Below are 20,081 nucleotides of genomic sequence, written 5' to 3'. Positions count from 1 at the left end.
TAATTGGGAAAAGATAAGTATTATGACAGATATGTTGCCATCATAAGTTTTCACAGGAAGAAGAGACAAACCTCTTGGAAAGGAGAGGATTTTAGCTAAGCTGGCCACTTCTCCCATATCATACCCCCAAACCCAGTGTCAGTGGTGTAGTGCAAAATACAATTGTAAAATACAAGGTTATAACAATATTGCTATGATGATGTGCTTTTATTAGAGTTTCACTGGAATATATGTAGTATCAACTGTCCAGCTTGTGCAGCTCAATAGGATTTCATTGCAAAAGGCTAACATACACAATCCTTGTAATTACAGATAACTCAAAAATATACCTCATTTTCAGGTATCTTAAATAAAAATGAAATAAAGTGAAAGTGTTGGGGAGTCCAGGGAAAATGCTCTTCCCAGAGCTTAAAACTCTTGACATTGGTCTTGGTTTTGTTGGCTCTGCTGGTCTTGTTAGCTCTGTTTGCATTGGGAGGCTTTTGGGCAATGTTTGCTCTTGTGTGTTTGACTATTGGCTTCTTTGCCCTGGGAAAGCATGGAATCACCCCCCCCCCAGGAAAAAATGGAGACAAGTAGAATGGGTGGTGACACTTTGTTTAGGGGCCCACAGAATTGGAGCTCTTGATCTAATTCTCTTAAAACTTGATGAGGACTAGGTTCCCTGCAGTGTTGCTGTCATTTACTTGAAAAACAGCCACTCCAGCTTCTGGAAAGAGTAACCCCCACAGATAACATTTCAGAATTCCTCAAAACAAATAAAAATGTTTTTGAGTGCTCATCCCTCATATATTCCCATCATACTACTATAAAACATTCTTATATACTCTTATATGCTTACTATGAAATCAGTTAGAGTCCAGTAGCACCTTTAAGACTAACCAATTTTATTGTAGCATAAGCTTTCGAGAATCATGTTCTCTTTGTCAGATGCATGGAGGGCAGAAGGAAACTGGCCAAATATAGAGGAGGAGAGGGGGGGAAGGAGGAGAGGGGGGGATGTAAACAACTCCTTTGATATGGAGATGCAGACAGCTCCTTTTGGTGTGGAGATCAGTTTGCTTGTCAAAGGTTCAAAGGAGTTTGCCGTGTTAGTCTGTAGTAGCAAAATCAAAAAGAGTTCACCAGCTTTGACAGCAGTATATAACTGTTTCAACAGAATAGTCATTTTGCAACATCCACTTTTAGCACTTACCATGTTACCATGGGCGAATAAATGTACCATGGGCCAAATTATGGCAATTTTTATATGTATCATGATATTCTCAATAATACCAAATAAGTTGCAAAAGTATTAATTCAGCTTGGAACAGCAGAGTGTTTTTATCTTCACCTGCTGCTAAGCGTGCCATACAAAGAGCAAGGATATCAGTTCTTCTTTCTCTCTTTATCAGCATGCTGAGAGAAGCAGGGTGGTGATACAAGGTGGAAATTAGTCCTATTTTGCACAGGCAAGCTCAGAAACCCTTTCCCCTGCAAAAGTCTTCCCTTGCCTTCTCTCCCTTTTCCCAGGTGGACCACCTATGCAAGTTGGCCTTTCTATGCTCTGCATGCACTTGTCCTGTGCAACCTGCTCCCTATTGAGAAAATCAAGAGTCTGGTTCCTCCTCTTACTTTCAGATCATTCTGATGTCACTTGTCTTCCAGTCACATGTTTGCAGCCCAGAAGATCCTCTGCTACTTTCTAGGCATTAAGGTGAGTCTCAGAAAGAGTGTAAGACTTTTCCATGCCAGACTTTTCTGTCTGTCTTTTTCCTGGTGCAGTCCATTAACATAGTTGTGATGGAGATTATATGCTAGTAATTTTTTTTAGTAAAACTCATGAGAACCAGTTCTTACATGAACATATTATTTGCACCATAGCAGCATTATGGAGTATTGGATTTGTGATTTTATTACATAGTCTGTAGGTGTCAAATTGATCTGTGATAGAATGGTGAATGCCAAGATGTGTGTGTCTGTAAAACAGAAACTCCATGAAGCTCTGACTTGAATAGTCCAGGCAGGCAAGCCAAGATCTCAGAAGCTAAGCAGGGTTGAGCTTGGTTAGTAATTGGCTAGGAGACATTTAAAGAAGACTAGAGTTGCTATGCTGATGCAGGCAATGGCAAACCACCCCTGTTATTCTCCTGTTTTGAAAACTGCGCCAGGGATCATGATAATTCAGCTATGCTTTGACAGCTCTTTCCACCCCCCCCGCCCCCCCAGCTCAGTCAGGTTTGGCATTCACCTTTTTCTCCTTCAACGTACTAAATGTTCTTTTTCAAAATGTGCATTTCTGTACTATCTGCTATGCACTTTTAAAAATATTTATACATTTAAGACATCAACAATAATAATGCATCAATACACTTCAAATACTAAAATGTCGAAAATCACACAGCAATAACCCAACACAGAATTAAATTCAGCGTGGACTCGCGGAACAACTTGTGCACCTAACGAGAAAGCAGGTACATTTGGAGAGTATAGCTTTGGATTTCCGTGTAAGAGAAGCCGAGAAAAGGTGGAGTCAACTTCTAGGCAAGAAAGTAATCTCGGACATGTCCCCCCTCCCCTCGTTTGCAAGGGAAAGGAACCGAGCCCTTCGGGGCGCAGGACGGAGGCGCAGCCAATGAAGAGCTTCGGCGGTGGGAGGGCAGAAAGTAGCTAGGGCGCTGGCTTGCCCTGCACGTCAAAGGTAACCTGAAGGCGGAGACCTTCCCTGGCGCTGCTCGCCTCCCACCTCGGCCGTGCCCGTGTGAATGTCTCCAGTCTGCCGGGACGGGCGTGTAATCCTTTAGCGCATCTTTTATCTGCCCTACGCAGGGCGGGGTGCGGGCTACTCCCTGGCCAAGTAGAAAGAAAGAAAGAAGGGGGGGGGGGAGACAGAAACAACCCTAATTAAAACGCTCGTTCTGAAGAGCCGCTGCAGGAGACTCGCCTCCTTTGCTGTCGCCCCGCCCTTTGGAGGAGCCAAGCCCTCCGGTGGACGGGAGGAGACAGCAGGAGACTGAACTGAGGGGAAAAAGAGCGAGAAAAGAAAGTCACCTCCGCCCGCTGGTCCACTAGCACCACCGCGAGCCTCGCCGCAGCTGCTGAAGCAGGCGGGCAGGCGCCACCTCCCCCGGCCCACCTGGTCGCCGTCGCCGGCCGCTTAGCGCGCGGTGCTCACCGTCGGCCGGCCAATCCCTTTTCCCGCCAAGCCCCCCTCCGCCTGGACATGGCCTCGCTAGCAAGAGCCGCCTGCCTCCAACTGCTTATCGGTCTCTTGGTGAGTAGGCTTTTGCGCATGGGACTAGCGTCTTTCGGAGCAGAGGGGAGAGGGGCCGGGGGTCTTCGAAGCAATCGGAGGTACTCGAGCTGTGCTTTAAAGCAGACCGAACGAAGCTACGCGCGTGCGGCCAGTATGGTCTAAAGACGCGCCCCTCGCTTGCTTGAAAGTTGGGAAGGGCCGTGCGCTGCTGCAAAGGGCCCCTAAGCAAGGGAGGCTTTTAGAAAAATACTCCCACCCTCATGGCATACGCTGAGAACGCTTTACTTAGTAACCAGCACCTAAGCACTCGCCGTTTTAAAACTGCTTGAAGAGTTCGTATTAATCGTGACTCATGCGGCCATAAATACCCAAATGGGGACAAATTCCCTGAAGCAAGCTGCGAATCTCCGAGGTCTTCATAACGAGAGGTATTTCCCCCCCATAAGGCTCCGGTGATAAGAAAATATGGCTGGCTTTAAAGGAAGGGCTGTGAAACCCCGAGGCCACCCCCTGCCTGTTTACTTGGCAGCCCCACTGAGTCCGTGGGCGCTTCTGCTTCAGGGGTGATTTCGGGCTTGGTTAGAAGCGCGGCTTTAACATTGCCAGAGTCGAACTGCGCTGAATTTCGTTGCGGCAAAAAACTGATTTGGGTTTTGCGAAGCCGGGACCCCGTGGAATAAAAGAGGACAAGCCTTTAAAATAGAGAATGCTGTTTGAAATTAAGCGGCGTCTCTAGCGCCGGATATGTCTGTTTCGGCCAGAATAGGCAGGACTTCTGCCTCCCCCAGCACGCTTTTGAAGGGGGAGTGTGCTGTTGTGTACTTGGCTACATATTGTATCGGCGAGATTGGCGATTGGCTTCCGTACCACAACCGGCAGTCTGTTTGCCTGGATCAAATGAAACTTGCAGTGGGGCAAGGGCAAGCTGTAGCTAGAAGAGCAGTCTCTGTTTTTCTTACATTCTTCTGCTTTGGCCTGAATGTCTCCGGTTGTTGATCTTTGATCCTACAAAGGGAAGGGTTTTGTAAACTGTAGCGATAAAGTTGTAAAGAAATGCAGGGTCAGAGAGGAGCTTCATGTAGTGATACATTGGATTGTGAAGCAGACATTCAACTGAAATAAAGAGCAAGATCCAGTCCACTAGCACCTTAAAGACCAACTAGATTTCCAAGGTATGAATCAAAACTCCCTTTGAAAGCTCATACCTTAGAAATCTAGTTGGACTTTAAGGTGCTACTAGACACAGATCTTACTCTTCAACTCCAGACTAACACAGCTACCCACCTGTAACTGAAATACAGTATAGGTATGTTTATCCAAGGTGAGTGGTAGTTATGTTCTTTATTAAGACAAAAGAAAAACAATTGGGAAATTTTGTTAGCCAAATAGGATATAGACATGTATTTTATATTACTGGAAATATAAGACCTATCATTACCGTGTACATGCTTTTGTTGGTCTATAGAAAGAGGAATTGGGTTGCTTGAAATGTGCATTCCCAGTCCTTTGAGTGGCGGTTCTGCTAATATGAATAGACCCATTTATTTCCAAAAGTTTTCTAGCTGCTTTGTATGTTAAGAAATGAATCTTGTTTTTCAAAATCTTTCTTTATTCAAGACCATTCTAGCCATATAGAAGACAATGGGCTGGTTTTGTTAGACGTTTCTAACAAAACTGTCTCTCCAGCAAATCTAGTCTATACACAAGGTGTGGCAAACTGGCCACATATTAACTAGCTTTATTCCTGTTGAATTTCTTTTTGTGAGTATTAAAATGCAGTGAATGAGCTTTTCTCTCTTAATGTTGTTTGTATCCTTAAGCAGAGTTTTTGGGAAAAATTGCAGTCCTTGCAGTCAGTGATTTGTTATTTATCAAACTGGCATATGATTTGACTGTAGATTAATAAAATCTAAATCGTCATAATTGACAGATGGCTAGCTTAATCCAAAGGTCTGTGCAACATGGCCCCCGTTATACTGCTCCTTGCTCAAATTATTAGATATAATAATGCTTGTAAATCTTACCAAATTTCCATTCTCAGCAGTAACTTGGCAACTTGCTTTTTATCTGTAAAACATGAATAATAATTCATCTGCTCTTGAATGTTACACATACTATCCTTCCCTAATCTCCCCCTCAAAACAACAATCAACACATCCCTGATAATAGAAATTACAATACAATGGTAGAAACATGGCAGTCATCAGGTGGACTTCACTAAAGTAGCTTTTCCTAGCTCATTATGAACATCTAGCTATCCTTAATAAAAACATCCCAGTTTCTTTGTAGACTTTTGTGGTTGCTATGTTTGTTGGCATATTTGTGCTAAAATTCAGGAACAAAGTTTGATTTATACAGCATCAAAACATAATGTTATTTAAGCTGTTTTATTTGTCCCTGATGTTCTTACAGCGCAATCCTGAATGGAGCAACACTCTTTTAAGTCCATAGAAGGATGTAACTCTGTTTAGGATTACACTTAGTCATAATATACATTCATAATATACATACCTTTTTGACAAAATCAGTGATTCATTAAAAATTACTTTGTCAACCATGCTAAGATGTTACAGATAGCTTTTACATTCCAAGTATGAAGAGCATCCTGTGTAATTGAACTGTCAGAAATGTTTGCTGTTAACTTAAAATACATATATGAAATATTTTGACTAATTTTCATGAAATAACTTTATAAATGATGGTTCTATCAGTGAACTTTATTGATTTATTCATTTGAAACGTTGAAATCTGACTTATTCTGCTTGGCAACAAGAAAGAATTTCTAACAGACTTTGTATGCACTCTACTAAACACAGATCAGACAAAAGTCTACTTATCACCATGACTCAATGATGGAAGGAAAACTTACAGTGTAATCCTAAACAGAGTTACTCCAGTTTAAACCCATTGATTTCAATGGGCTTAGACTGGTATAACTCCGCTAAGGACTGCACTATTAGTCTGAATGTTTTATATGGAATCCAGCATCTGATGCTTTATGCAGAACCTTGTAGCTGTGCGTGTTCTTTCAGCTCAGCTTCTACAGCCTAAAACCACCAATCAGTCTGGTCTCGTAAATGGTCAACAGTGCCTTTATTTCATGGATACACTTTGAGGACTTTTTCTTCTTTAACTTTAGCATACATTGCTACTGAAGATGTTTGACTCTGTAGTTTTAAAGCAATAATAGGGTTTTTTTTGTAATGACTGGTGAATAGATTTCACTTACACGCCTTACTTCACAGTGTCTCTTACTGATTTCAGTTCATCTTTATTCTAACTAATTGATGTAGTCCAGGGAAGCTTACAGGCTTTGTATGAAATATTACACAAGTAAGTTCCACTGAAAACAATGTATCTTTTTTTTCAGATAAACTGTTTACAGTGAGGATGTAAACATTCTTAAATTCCATTTGATATCAGAGAACTTGTGAAAGTATTTTTCTCTCCTTTGTGATGCCTAATACTAACTTGAGAAAAATCCTGTTATTATATACTGTTCTGTTGTTCACTGCAGAGGCTACAGAAAGATACTATGTACTGCAAAGTATATGTTACTATCTCATTTTGGATTAACGTAGAAACTAGATTGGCAAATGTGCTCTAGAAACTCATGGATATTGTATTTAAAATATGCATTTGCTAAACTACTTTGTGTATGAAAACACTACTATTATTACCAGTAATACAACATTCTATTAGAACCTATTACTTTCTTACAACCAATGCTTTCTTAAAATAGCCAGCAATAATGCAACTGTGCTACATGCCTGAAACCCTTTATTCTGGAATTCACTTGAAGAGATTTCAATAAGACTACTCTTTATTAGATTTAATTGGGTTAGTTTTAATTGTGGCTGCTACTGAGCATGACATTTTCTCATCAAGTTACACATGGTAAATGTATTGCCAGAGCTGTAATTCCAAGCCCTTTCCTAATGAGTGTAACAGTTTTTTCATTTGTCAACCTACTTATTTCATAGTAGTAATGCTGATGCAATAGATTATACAGGAGTTTAAGTTTTTTGGTCAATTGGGATGAACCAAGGGATGAATAACCCTTCAATAAAGGAATGAATGACCCATCTATAGCCTTCCTCTGCCATCATCCCCTAACGCAGCATGTATGGGGAGGCACATATATTTGGTCTACTCTCCTCTCTTATAGTTATGGCAAACCCCGCCCCTTCCCCCACCTCTGTGAGAGAAGGACAGGTAACAGCTTTTGCTTAATTTGAATGTGAAATAGTGCCAGTTTTTAAACTCTACCCACAAAGTTTCTCTTTTACCATTTTGCTTGGCTAATGGAGAAACCTTACTTCAGCAAGGAGACTTGTGCCAGCAGAGGAGTGTGCTCCCATTAGCTGAATAGAAGTATAGGGTACAACCCAGCGTGCCCCTAGATTTATTTCCAAGTGAACATTATTTTGAATGTTTTCTTCATATTTATTTTTAAAAATAGGAGGCTGCCACTGTAAGACCGTGGGAACTACTGGTACCTGGTTTGTTGAAAAAAAGAAAGCTTTAAAGATGGCAGCTTGAAACATAATCTTGTGCATGCTACACATTGGTTGAGATACTGGTTCCTCATAAAAATCTCTACTTCCTACTCACCTATCTTATGGAATTCCCTGACAGGAAGACTTGTCTGCCCACCATTGTCTTTTGCCAAAGATTTACCTGTTTTGTCATTTGTGCACGGCCCTCTTTCCTGTTGTGTTTGTGTTTTGTTTAATTGTTGTTTTTAATTGTTACATATATATGTGTGTTTAAAACTAATTTTAATATTTTTGCCCCTTCAAGACCCTCAGTTGGAAGGGTAGGAAGGCAGCAGAAACTGTTTTAAATAAATAAAATTCAAAAATATTATCAAACATTATTAGTAGCGAAACGTTGATGATTATGAGCTAGTTTGGTGTAGTGGTTAAGAGTGCAGGACTAATCTGAAGAACTGGGTTTGATTCCCCACTCCTCTGCTTGAAGCCAGCTGGGTGACCTTGGGTCAGTCACAGCTTCTAGGAGCTCTCTTAGCCCCACCCACCTCACAGGGTGATTATTGTTGTGGAGATAATAATGACATACTTTGTAAACCTGTCTGAGTGGATGTTAAGTTTCCTGAAGGGCGGTATATACATTGAATTTTGTTGTTGTTATTATTTCTTAACATTACTGAAATTATTGATACTATGTTTTTGCCAATTAGTTGTATTTTTATACATAGAAGAAGTTCAAAAAGTGTAATTTTTAATTCTTTCCCTACAGGTACTAAGTTTAATTTGTGAAGCTTGCCAGGAACTGACCCTTAATCTGCCTTCCAAACTAGAAGCTGGGGCATTTATTGGCAAAGGTGAGAAACTGCAAGTAATCATTATCTTGTTTTTGTAGTTACTTTTACAGTGATATTTTCTATTTTTGCCATAACAGTGACATTGTAAGCAGAGTTAGTCTTCTGAGCCACTTAACTTCACAGAACTTGATTGTAGAACTGTATTTAGGATTCCATTGCAAATGTCGAGAACTTGAACAACCATAAAAAAATAGTTTTAGGATTTTGTACCTAATTTTTGTAAGTGTGAAAATGTATTATTTATTTTAGATATTTAGCTGGATTTCTAGCCTTCCTTAATCTGATAGTAAAAAAAATAGGTCAGTTCGATTTGTACTAGCAGACTAAGTTGTTTGTGAAATAAATAAGACTTAAAGCATTCACATCTGTATATGGTCAAACAAAACAAGATATGATTTCTGACTCATTACAAATATGCCAATTGAAGCACATTGTACTTCAAGGAATGGTAAACAGATACATTCAGAGCATAAGCTTTTCAAGTTGCATACTTAGATCTTCAAATTTAGATGCTAGTTTTAAATTGTAACTTAAAGCAAGTTTACTGACTGCTAAATATTCTGTGGACATTGAAAATATAAAACTGAACAAATTTCATACATAGCCATAGCCCTATCTTCAGATGTACTGTGCTACCAAAGAAATTATTAGGTTGGGGCATGGCTAGTGGTAACTCCAGTCTAATGTCACAATGGCATGCCAGTACTATAGAAACTTAATTGTGGCATTGCAAGTATGTATACAGCTTCAAATGTATAGGTATAAGCTTCTTAATTATAATTCTAAATAGTGAATTAGGAATGATCACTAGCCATTATTGAAGATGGTTTGTTTACTATCTCCCTTTGTTTTGACAATTTTTCTTACAGTAAATCCGAAAGAGTGTTTCGGGACTTCAGATCTGATCATTTCAAGTGATCCTGACTTCATAGTTCTAGAAGATGGCTCTTTGTTTTCAGCAAATTCCATATCATTGCCTGCTGACAGAAATTTGACTATATTGCTTAAGGACTCACAAAAACATGTACAAAAGAAAGTGCATGTCATTTTGAAATCCAATTTGAAAAAGGTAAAGGTATCATTTATATTGGATATATGTGAGCTGAACCAACAAAGCCCAATGGAACAAAAGTGAAGGAGGGGAACCAATTTCCAACCAGAGAACCCCAATGTAAAAGTAGAGAATCCTGAACTGAAGCAGTGAGTTGGGTGGGTGGGATTTGAGGCTCACTGGAATGGCAGAGTTTAAAAGGCAGCTGGCAGCAGCTTGAAGGGCTCTTTTGAAACTTGGATGGGAATCCATTAAGCCTGCCACCATCTGTCCTCGCCAGCCTTGTACCGTTCTCTTTTTGTGATACACTGCCTGCCGCTGCTTTGCACTGGTTGCCCTCTCACTCACGCTGCTGGCTACTGTCTTGCTCGCAGCTGTTCCATCTCTGTTGCACTGCCTGTGGCTGAATAAATGCAGCCCAGCAAAGTTCAGATCCCTTGATCTGATCCAGGATTCCCTTTGATTTGGCATAGCCAGATAATGCCGGATCAGCATAAATCCAGCTATTTAGCCAGATCACAAATGTTGGATTGCGTACCTCTACCAGATATTTCAAGAGCGATGTGGCTGCTACTGAAAAACAGTAGTTTTTAATCTCCACAGTAACAGTAAGACACATGCAGAACATTGCAGCATTGTACTTTGATTTTGCCCAACTTAATGGAGTAGGGGTAAGGAAACTCCACATGATGCAGTATAACTATGCTCTGTTTTGTAATACCAAATTATGAGGGAGAGAAGAGAAAACACAGGTCAGATCTGTTGCTTTCAACAGCAGCCAAACAGCTTCTGTAATATATTGGTTTTAATAGATCTGTAGCTTAAGATATGTCACCAGAAAATTTGGTTAGAGTGTATAACTTTAGCACCAACTCCAGGGAGAGACTTTCTCTTCAGTTAAAGTAGTAAAGAATGATAATTGTTACCAAAGGTATTAAATTCTAGAAAAACTATTTTGGGCTGTGAGCACTATACCGAAATGTCACTGCAGTTCAAGGAGAAAAAGAAAGTTGATGTTAAATAATTAAATGCCAGAGGAAGCTGACAGAAATACTAGTCCATAGAAGAGATGAAAAAATGGGGCATATAACTTACCAATCAAACACACGTATAATCAGAATGTTTTACTGATATTTTTTGTCTTCTAAAAATCAGACTGCCAAAACAGGAGAGACTGTTCTTAGAAGAAGTAAACGAAGATGGGCTCCTGTTCCAACTACTATAATGGAAAACTCGCTAGGACCTTTTCCAATGCAAATTCAGCAGGTAGCTTTAACTTTTTTATTCAGCCCCTAGAATATGTGACAATTTTACCATAGATTTTTCTGGTAATACCTAGAGCTATCCTACATCACTTTTGGGTTCCCCTCCTGCTACTCCCTCCACCTGATGCTGCTCTGAGCAGCAGCAGGGAGGCCTTTTGACATAGCAGCCTGGAATCCTCATGTCCCTCTGCTGAACGCCACTTTGCCCCTTATAATGTTCCTGAGGATCTGCTAAAATTGTTGGAATTTGATAGGCTGCAGTGGGAGGAGAAAATGGGAAACACTACCCAGGAAGGTTTGCTCAATGAAAAGAACTTGTTTATTACATTCAAACCACTGTTTTAGAGGCCTTGCTTTCTGGTTCATGCAGTTTTGGGGAACAGCAAATTGGCCATTCTAAACCCTGGCATTAGACAGAACGGGATTCACAGAGTAGCCTGTTGGTGTTATATGTATAATATATGCTGGAATATATTTAGAGGCTGGTTTTCAGGTATCTTTTTGGTTTAAACTGATATTACATAGCATGCATGGCATTTAGATAAAGAGACACACTTTTATCTTGCCCAGAAGAGGGGATACTCAGTGAATGAGCAAGGCATTGGATTGCAACTCCTGCCTCTCTCTGACTTCCATGTCTTCTGTAAGGATCCTGTATTCATATAATATGTACATTCATAGGCCCTGTTTATACAATCTGTAACCTTTAAAGTACTAGTTACTGACAGAGGATATGTATATATAACTTGTTTATGTATGGATTCTGTGTAGAAATATATATGGAGCTTGGGTTTGGGCCAGTGGATGTGATCTTATCTTTTTTCATTCACTGAGTATCCTCTCTTTAAGTCCACTGAGCAGTGCTTTTTGCATGTTCACGGAGTGCACCAGTAAATTTGTTACAACCTTATTTTGTTGCTCCCAATTAGTTTGAAAGCTAAGATGGCCATCAACATGTTTTAAGTTGCATACATAACTGGATTTTACAAAATAAAGGTAACTAAAGTCTTCTCACTTTTTAAAAGAGTTATGTCTGCTGAGTGGGGTGCACCAAATGGAAGTAAGCCCTCTTTGTTTTGCCAGGGCTTCCAGACCAAATAATATATTTAGAATATCTCTAATAAAGGAGTTTACAATCCAGTCCTAAGAACAATTCTTAGGATTGCTCTGTTAAATACCCAGATATATTCCATGAGATCTACAGGATTTAAGCTAACTTTATTAGCAAAAAAAATTAGAGACAAAACCTGATTTTCATTGAGTTGGTTGATGTATGATGAGTAGTAGTGATTTTTTTGTTTCATTTGTCCTCTCTATATAGCTGTCTTCTGATACGGCCGAAAAGTACAACATCACCTATTCCATAAGTGGTCCTGGTGTTGACCAACCACCACTGAATTATTTTTACATTGAGAAAGAAACAGGAAATCTCTTTGTTACTCGCTCAATAGACCGGGAAGCATATTCACAATTTAAGGTATGAATACTAATTGGGAGGATTTTTAAAATTATAGCTGGCAATTAAATGCTTTACTATTATAACTCCTGTTTACTGTTTATGTATAGAATGGTGTGTTTTAGACGAAGAATCAGCTGTGTTTATTATTTGTCATAATTTATTGTCCACCTTTCTCACTGAAACTCAAGGTGCGGAGTACACGTGTGAGAGTAGTACAGTCAGTATCAAGGACAATTTCATAAACAATGCCATAGGGAAAATAAACACAAGTTTACAAAGAATTTAGCAAGAATCCAATACAGAGTTGAAGAAATGCTGAAACAGAACATAAGCAATTCAAGGGCTGACATAGGAGCACATATTTAAAGCAACAGATAGTATGTAAGGCAACATAGTGGTGAAGTCTATGAGCCAAGCTAGAAGTGACGCCTGACATGAGGAGGACACGTGTCAGTTTCCCGAAAGGCTTGACAGGAAGTGTAGGTGTCCCCATCAGTGAATCTCTAAAGTCATGTGCCCTATACTACATCAATTCCCAGTTTGTTAAGAGGGTCTTCAGGGGGCATCTTTGCCAGGAGCTGAGCTGGTGGCGGCGGGGTGTGTGTGTGTGTGCAGGGAGCTCACCTTTTGCTGGCCCAAGGGATCCTCTGGCAGTTGCTGCCGCTCCAAGCTCCCATATGCTGTTTTGCTGCCAGCTGGCAAAGCTGCCGGCAGCTGGGACTGTAGGGAGCGCTCTGCCACTGACGGCAGCGAAGCTTCCTTAGCCATGCTGTGGCTTGCCCGCCCCATGCCTGCTCCGCCCCCACCGCAGCCTGCCTGGCCTTTGTGGGCTCTAAACCAGGCGCGGGGAGAGTGAGGCGTAGCAGGCAGCCGCCTGCCCGGCCTTTGGGGGCTCCAAAGCAGGTATGAGGCGAGCAAGGTGCCTGGCCTTTGTGGACCCTGCCTGCCACCCCCTCATTGCCCCTGTGCCTTGCTTGCCTCGCACCTGCTTTGAAGCCCACAAAGGCCAGATGGGCTGTGGTGGGGACAGAGCAGGTGTGAGGTGGGTGAGCCACGGTGCGGCTGAGGAAGCTTCACCGCTGCTGCCAGCGGAGTGCTCCCTACAGTCCTGGCTGCCGGCAGCTTCGCCAGCTGGCGGCAAAACAGTGTAAGAGGGCTTGGAGCGGCTTAAAGTGCTTTTAAGTCCCCATTGAGGGAAAATAAGGTAAACGTTCCATGTTAATACTAACTACTGATTTTTCTGATGTAGTGAGTGAAATTTTTCTTTGATAGATAAAATTGCCAGTGTTGTACTGTTTCATACTGAAAAGAATGTATGGAGCAATATACTTTTTGTGGAAATACAAAAATGCAATTTTTAGTCTAATAAGCCTGTATAAATGCTGCTAATGGTAAATTAGAAAGTATAAAAAGTAATTAGAACAGAATTGAAGAGCAAGAAATGGACAATTGATTCATTGCTTTCAGTGACTTTTGCTGTTTTGATAGTATTACCTGATGTATTCTAATGGAAAGCAAAGTACCTGAGCACAGCAAACAATTAAAATACTTACTTTTTCTGTACAGATCATTTGCTATGCAACGACGGTAGATGGCTATACACCAGAGGTGCCACTTGTACATATAATACAAGTAGAGGATGACAATGACAACCCCCCAATTTTTGACCCAAATGTCTGTACTTTTTTTGTTTCTGAAAACAGCATTTCTGGTAAGGAGATACTTGTTTTTCTTTTGGTGTTATTAAATATAAAGAATGTTAATATTTCTGTTTGGATTCACATTTATTGGTTGAGATTAAGTCAGCGTGGGATAACTATATCAAGTTGTTTGGGACTTTTAAAGTATTGTCTGCGCTTAAAAGGGGGCGACTTAGTAATTCTGATGACTCAGGATTTAGATTTCTAAAATTTTCATTAGATTTGTATTCTGTGTTAAAAGATTCTGTTCTAAATATATGCTCAATTTCATGTAGATGATACCTCTTTATTTCATTGAATAAATTAATGCTTATAGTTTTGCCATAACATGGCAAAGAGCAATTTACTCTCTGCATAAAGTTAAAATTGATTCTCATAGAAATTAGTTCTGAATAATTTTGTGATCAAAGACTACTTGTGCTGACATAGACCAGCATTACACAGTGATTATTGAAAGGCATGCACTGCATATAGCCTCAGCAAGCAAACCCAAATAGTGGTCCATGTGGTTGCATAATAATATACCTCTAAATACAGTACATATTGCTCTTCTGTAGTGTAATTTTTTATACTACCTGATTGTGTTCCCTTGAACATGCAGAGGGAAAGCTAGTAACTCTGATAATGTACTTAGGCATTAACCACCACCATTAGGATTGCCAGCCTCCAGGTTGTAATTGGAGATCTTCCAAAATTACAACTGATCTCATTGCTAGAGAGATCAGTTTCCCAGGGGGAAATGGATGAGTTGAAAGGTGGGCTCTATGGCATTATGCTCCACTGAGGTCCATCCCCTTCCCAAATCCCTTCCTCCCCTGGCCTATCCCCCCAAATCTCCAGGAATTTCCCAGCCTGAAGCCAGCAATCCTAACTGCCACAGATATATCAAAATACAAATCTTGTTATCAAACCTAGATTATCTGTTTCTGTGATTAGAAATCAAAACTTCTCAGCAGTTTAAGCTGTTTTCTTTGTTAGGATTGACCTAAGACCCAAAATCTGTCGATGAAAAATACACTGGTATCACACAGAATTCTCTCTCCACCATAGTTTTTGTTAAACAATTTCTCATTAGCAGTGTTGTTTCTTTTTTACTTTCTGTGAGCATGGATGCATGTTTTTGTACGTGCAAGATTTTGCTGCTTTGAAGAATTTTCTATACTGCAGTGTTAAAAATGTAACCTTAATTCATTTGTGCAGGTACCATAATTGGAGAAATGACTGCCACAGACAAAGATGAGAAAGATACACTACACACTAAACTGAAATACAAAATTGTGGGCCAGAAACCTTTGAGTCCTCAATTTCCCAACCTGTTTCATATGAATCCAGATACAGGTGCTATTGTTTTGGCTTCCCCAGGCCTGGATAGAGAGGTAATTTTTAACGAAAGGCCAGTATATTTATTACTATTGGTGTAGTATTTAGTGGTAGGGTGGAATGTTGGATGTGTGTTTGGGAGTGGAATACGGATTTCTGAATCACTGCCACTAAGTAGTTAGGAAAGAGCAAGACTGGTGTGGTTAGTATGATACAAGATTATGAACAACCAGATTTTAATCCAGTGGCACCTTAGAGACCAACATTTTCAGAGTGCGAGTTTTTGAGCTTACACTCTGAAAATCTTGTTGATCTCTAAGATCAACTGGACTAAAATTCTGCTGTTGTACTGCAGATCAACATGGCTACCCGCCTAACAAAAATTATGAACAAGTCAAATTTTAAGTTTAAGGCTACAGCAGAATCTTTCCATTTGAAAGCAGATATGACTGCCAGTGAAATGACATACACAGTGTAAAGCAGTTAGGTATTTAAGCTTTAATCTTTAAAATACCTGTGTAGCTAGGCATGTCCATTTTAGGCACATCTGTGTACTGTTTGTTATGTTACTTTCCAGGGTGTAGAGCAATACGAATTACTAATAGAAGCAAGAGATATGGGAGGACAGACTTTTGGTTTGTGCACTACTGGGACAGCCGTGATTCAAATTCAAGACAGAAATGACCATGCACCCGTCTGTGAACATAGTATGGTATGTCTATAGCACTCAAATTTCTTATAACATCTTTTCTTTAATGTTTTCCCCCCTTTTTCTTATTTCTTTATATATTACAATATTGTGTTCTATGTCATTACCATAAACTTTATAATTAAGTATTGAAGAAAGTAGCTTGTAATTTGTTCTGCTGATGTTAGTCATGATTAGAGATGGGCACAAACAGCAATATGAACCAAAAAAGCCATGAACAGCCCAATCTGCTGTTCGCGAACAAGCTGTTCGTGAGGCCCCATTCTAAATGAACAGGTGGTTGTTGCAAGCCTCGTTCGTTACTGTTGGTTGCTGTTCGTCAAGCCAGACAGTCTGGTATCTGCAATCAATTCTCTTGGCAACTTAGGCAGGGATTGTCTGAACTCTTGCTGTTGCCCTGGAAACCCCAATTTAGTTTGATAGGCAGGTCTTTCTTTCAAGTGTGGAGCTCCAAATTTGTTACAACAAGGGAGCAAAGACCAGGGGGGAGGGGGGATCCTAGCTCTGACTTTGCAGAGAGTGGAAAGACAGTTGCTGTTGGCATTTTGATAGAGTGCACTGGAGCTTGAATTTTCTTTGTGTGTGGTGGGATAGGGATCTACCCCTTCAAGTTCCAGGGCTGCTGGCAGGCTCTGGGCCAAGCTATTATTTATTATTGGTACCTTTCCTGCTGCCTGCTCAGGTAAGGTTTCTGGGAGTGTTGCGGTAGGGATCTACCCCTTCAAGTTCCAGGGCTGCTGCCAAGCTCTGGGGCCAAGCTATTATTTATTATTGATACCTTTACTGGTGCCTGTTCAGGTCAGGTTTCTGGGAGTGGTGCAGTAGGGATCTTGACTTGGATGATGGTTGGAGGAGAGCCTGCTGGCCCCCACGAACAGCCAACTATGAACATGTTCGTGAACAGGGCCATGTTTGTGGTTGTTCATGAGTCCCTGTTCGTGGATGGCAACGAACATCATGTTCGGGTTTTTTTCCTATTTGTGCCCATCTCTAGTCATGATAAGAAAAGGTCCTTGTCCTCTTACTTTCCCCTCCACTGTTATTTTTACCTTCTGATGCAAAGATGATTTCTGTGCCAGCAATTCTTTAATCAATCAGCCAATCAAAATTTATTTTGATACAAAATCAGCTCCGGAGAATCAACAGTAGTAATAAAAATAGAAATGTAGGAGGAGTAAAATAAAATAGGGGAGGTACATATGGTGCAGCGAGCTCAATTCAATGAGTGCAAATTCTGGGAGACAGAGAGATAGTACCTTGCTCTGACAAAGAAGTAAAATTATTGAAGCTCAGTCAGCTGTATACATATCTCACATGCCTGAAGGCCAAATTTAGGAAATTTATTAGTTATCTTCTGGGAAGAATCTGCAAGGAGGGAGACATGAAGATCTGAACAATTTTCTGGTAAAGTTGACAGGATTGGGGCTATATATTGAGATTGGATGTCATATTGGAAAGTGCAGTGCAGCAGAACATGTTCAATAGACTCTACTTTCCCTGTACAGTATAGACAGAGCCACTGGGGGAGAGGAACACAACAGTATCTACCTTTCAGGAGGGCTGAAGGTAGAACATTGAAACATGCAAGGGTAAAGATTCTCTGATATTTGGAGAGTGCAAGGGATCTGAGATAATCTGCTTTTTGAAAACACTTAGCATAATGCAGAATAATTGCATATTTCTGTATCTGTGCCCTATCTGATTGTAGGGCATGATCCCAAAGCCGCTGTTTGTTTACTTTGCTTTTTGGTACCCAGGATAGATTTAGACTTGGGGGGAGAGGCCATGCTTCTAGATTTTCCCCTCAGTTGCTCATTGCCAGGATGAATGGTGACTGTTGGGAAGGATCAGGGGTACTAAACCCACAAGATTAAAAACTAGTTTTAATCAGTAGATGGATGCAAGTAGCCACATATGAGTCTTCAAGGGGATCAGCCCAGTCTCCAGTCAAAAGAGGGCATTTGGAATATGCCAAGGACTCCAAGGATCTTACATAGGAACTTGGATTGTACTGCATCCAATAGGTGCCTTTCTTTGTAAATACAGAGCTGGGAACAGTATGAGAGCTGAGATACAGCCTTTCCTTGAAAGACCTTGATTGTTGCAGGAGTACAGGGGGCTCCTTTGGTAAAATGGAATCATAGAATAGTGGAGGATGCTCTATGGGCAGTGTCTGCAGCATGCAATGCCTGGGCTCTCCCGTGTCCAGATGACTGGAAGACTGTTCTAAGATATTTAAAAATTCAAAAATTTGTCAAATACTATTCCAAGATATTTAAAAGTCAAAAATTGCCCTAATCATTGAATCATGCCTCTGTTAACAAGTAGATATGTTAGGACACAATCTCAATGTCCCCAAGGATTATAAAGACAATTGTTAGTTATAGAATTTTGGAGGCAGAAATTTAGATGGATTGCTTATTTTCCTCCTCTTTCAGTGTTTCTTCACAGGCTCTGTTAGCTATCTGTAATACCAGCCTTCAGAGTTCAGGTGCCTCCTACAAAGATAACAAAAGAAGCCCACCTACAGATAGGATTGAAGTTTCTGGAATGGAAATTCCATTCCAGAAAAACTACCTTGGACCTTTTTTAAAGCTCCTCCTTACATTATCTTAAACTTTTACATCAGGAGGGCCCTGGTCACAACCATCTTTCCTTTTGTTTCACTACACACTCAGAGCTTCAAGTCTTCTTGTCACGATTCCCTTTCTTTAGTGTAGTTTGATTTGGTGCCTTAAACCCTCTTGTTATTTCACCCTCTGTGTAGGTAAAGCTGCCACCAGGAATTCAATTCCAAACCATTTAATTTAATTTTTCCCTGGGTAATGTGGCCAAATGTTAGGCTTCTTTGTAAAACTATGTGGCCCTGAGGATAAGACTGGGATATATAGAAATCACATATACTCTGAGGTGAACCAAAAAAACAAAACAACCCTTTATTAGTACATGAAGCGTATTGGTTTCACACTATTACTTAAGTTTGGTGGTTTCAAAGATATTTATTCTTAAAGGTTTTTTTTCCATAGGGTTACTCACACAAAGTAATTTTCCACACAGGTCTTCTTTAAGAGAATAAACTTCACACAGACTTAGATTCATTCAGACCTTTCCACACAGCTTGCCTGAATTAGATAGATTAATCTCTCACTCAGGTATACATAGGTAGACTTTTTCTCTCTCCTGACTTAGACAGAATGAATGTTTTCTCTCAGAAACACACAGTTCAGGCTTCACACAGATTGCTTGATTGAACTAGAACGAGAATCCTTTCAGGCTTCCACACAGGTCACCTGCTTTGCCCAGAATCAATACTTCTCTCTCCACTCAGTAACTAAAAAACCTGCAGTTCACCCCATCCCTGGAGTATTGCTGCTGTCCAATGAGATTTTATTCCACTCACACGTCTCAGCTCCGCCGATACTCTCAGTCAGCAACCAGTCACCTCACTCGCTCATCCCTCTCTTCTACACTCCCATTCTTCTGTAACACACCAAGCATTTAAAGAAACACACACACTTAAAATCATTACCGTTCTCCACTTTACCCAGGCTTTTACCTCAAGAATGCCTTCCCTTTCGGGTTTGAATCCCACTTCTGGTATTTTGCCCTGTTTATGTGACCTTTATATTGCTGCTTCTCAAAAAGTTTTCACTGCCCCAAAGACTTTTGCCTTATATCTCTTCCATTTAATTGGTATTAAGGAAGGCTTCGTTATAGATAGTAGCATGACAGAAGGTCAACATGTAGGGGTGACTATGAGGTTAAATGAAGGGATTGTATATTCCAGATAAAACAGGAATTTTGCTTAACCAGAAGTAGAATTTATTTGTAAGTACAAATGCATGATGGTTGCACAGCATTGATAAACATGCACTTGGTGGTTTCAAAATAGTTATATCTCTTAAAGGTACAGTCACAGACTAATTTCCCACACAGATCTTCAGTAACAGAATTAACACTCCTCTCATCCACACAGCCATAAATTTGCTGAGGTT

At 40.4% G+C, this 20,081-nt stretch overlaps 1 protein-coding gene across 2 annotated transcripts in view; it reads left to right on the top strand.

The window, feature by feature from the left end:
* Window positions 1–2,915: 2,915 nt before the first annotated feature.
* Window positions 2,916–20,081, top strand: part of LOC129333673 (desmocollin-1-like) — a 43,783-nt gene continuing 26,617 nt past the window's right edge. Inside the window, exons 1-8 of one of the 2 annotated variants that reach the window (XM_054985496.1) lie at window positions 2,916–3,253; window positions 8,498–8,582; window positions 9,452–9,651; window positions 10,789–10,899; window positions 12,220–12,375; window positions 13,924–14,068; window positions 15,258–15,433; window positions 15,955–16,089. In XM_054985496.1, coding sequence (XP_054841471.1) covers window positions 3,203–3,253; window positions 8,498–8,582; window positions 9,452–9,651; window positions 10,789–10,899; window positions 12,220–12,375; window positions 13,924–14,068; window positions 15,258–15,433; window positions 15,955–16,089 — 1,059 coding nt within the window. In that variant the 5' untranslated portion in view covers window positions 2,916–3,202. The remainder of the gene's footprint in view (window positions 3,254–8,497; window positions 8,583–9,451; window positions 9,652–10,788; window positions 10,900–12,219; window positions 12,376–13,923; window positions 14,069–15,257; window positions 15,434–15,954; window positions 16,090–20,081) is intronic. The other variant, XM_054985495.1, reaches the window with a different exon arrangement.

Source organism: Eublepharis macularius, chromosome 7, assembly GCF_028583425.1.
Source record: "Eublepharis macularius isolate TG4126 chromosome 7, MPM_Emac_v1.0, whole genome shotgun sequence".
Lineage (NCBI taxonomy): Eukaryota > Metazoa > Chordata > Lepidosauria > Squamata > Eublepharidae > Eublepharis > Eublepharis macularius.
The sequence above is the reverse complement of the archived record's forward strand: the minus strand, read 5'-3'. Positions and strand labels throughout refer to the sequence as shown.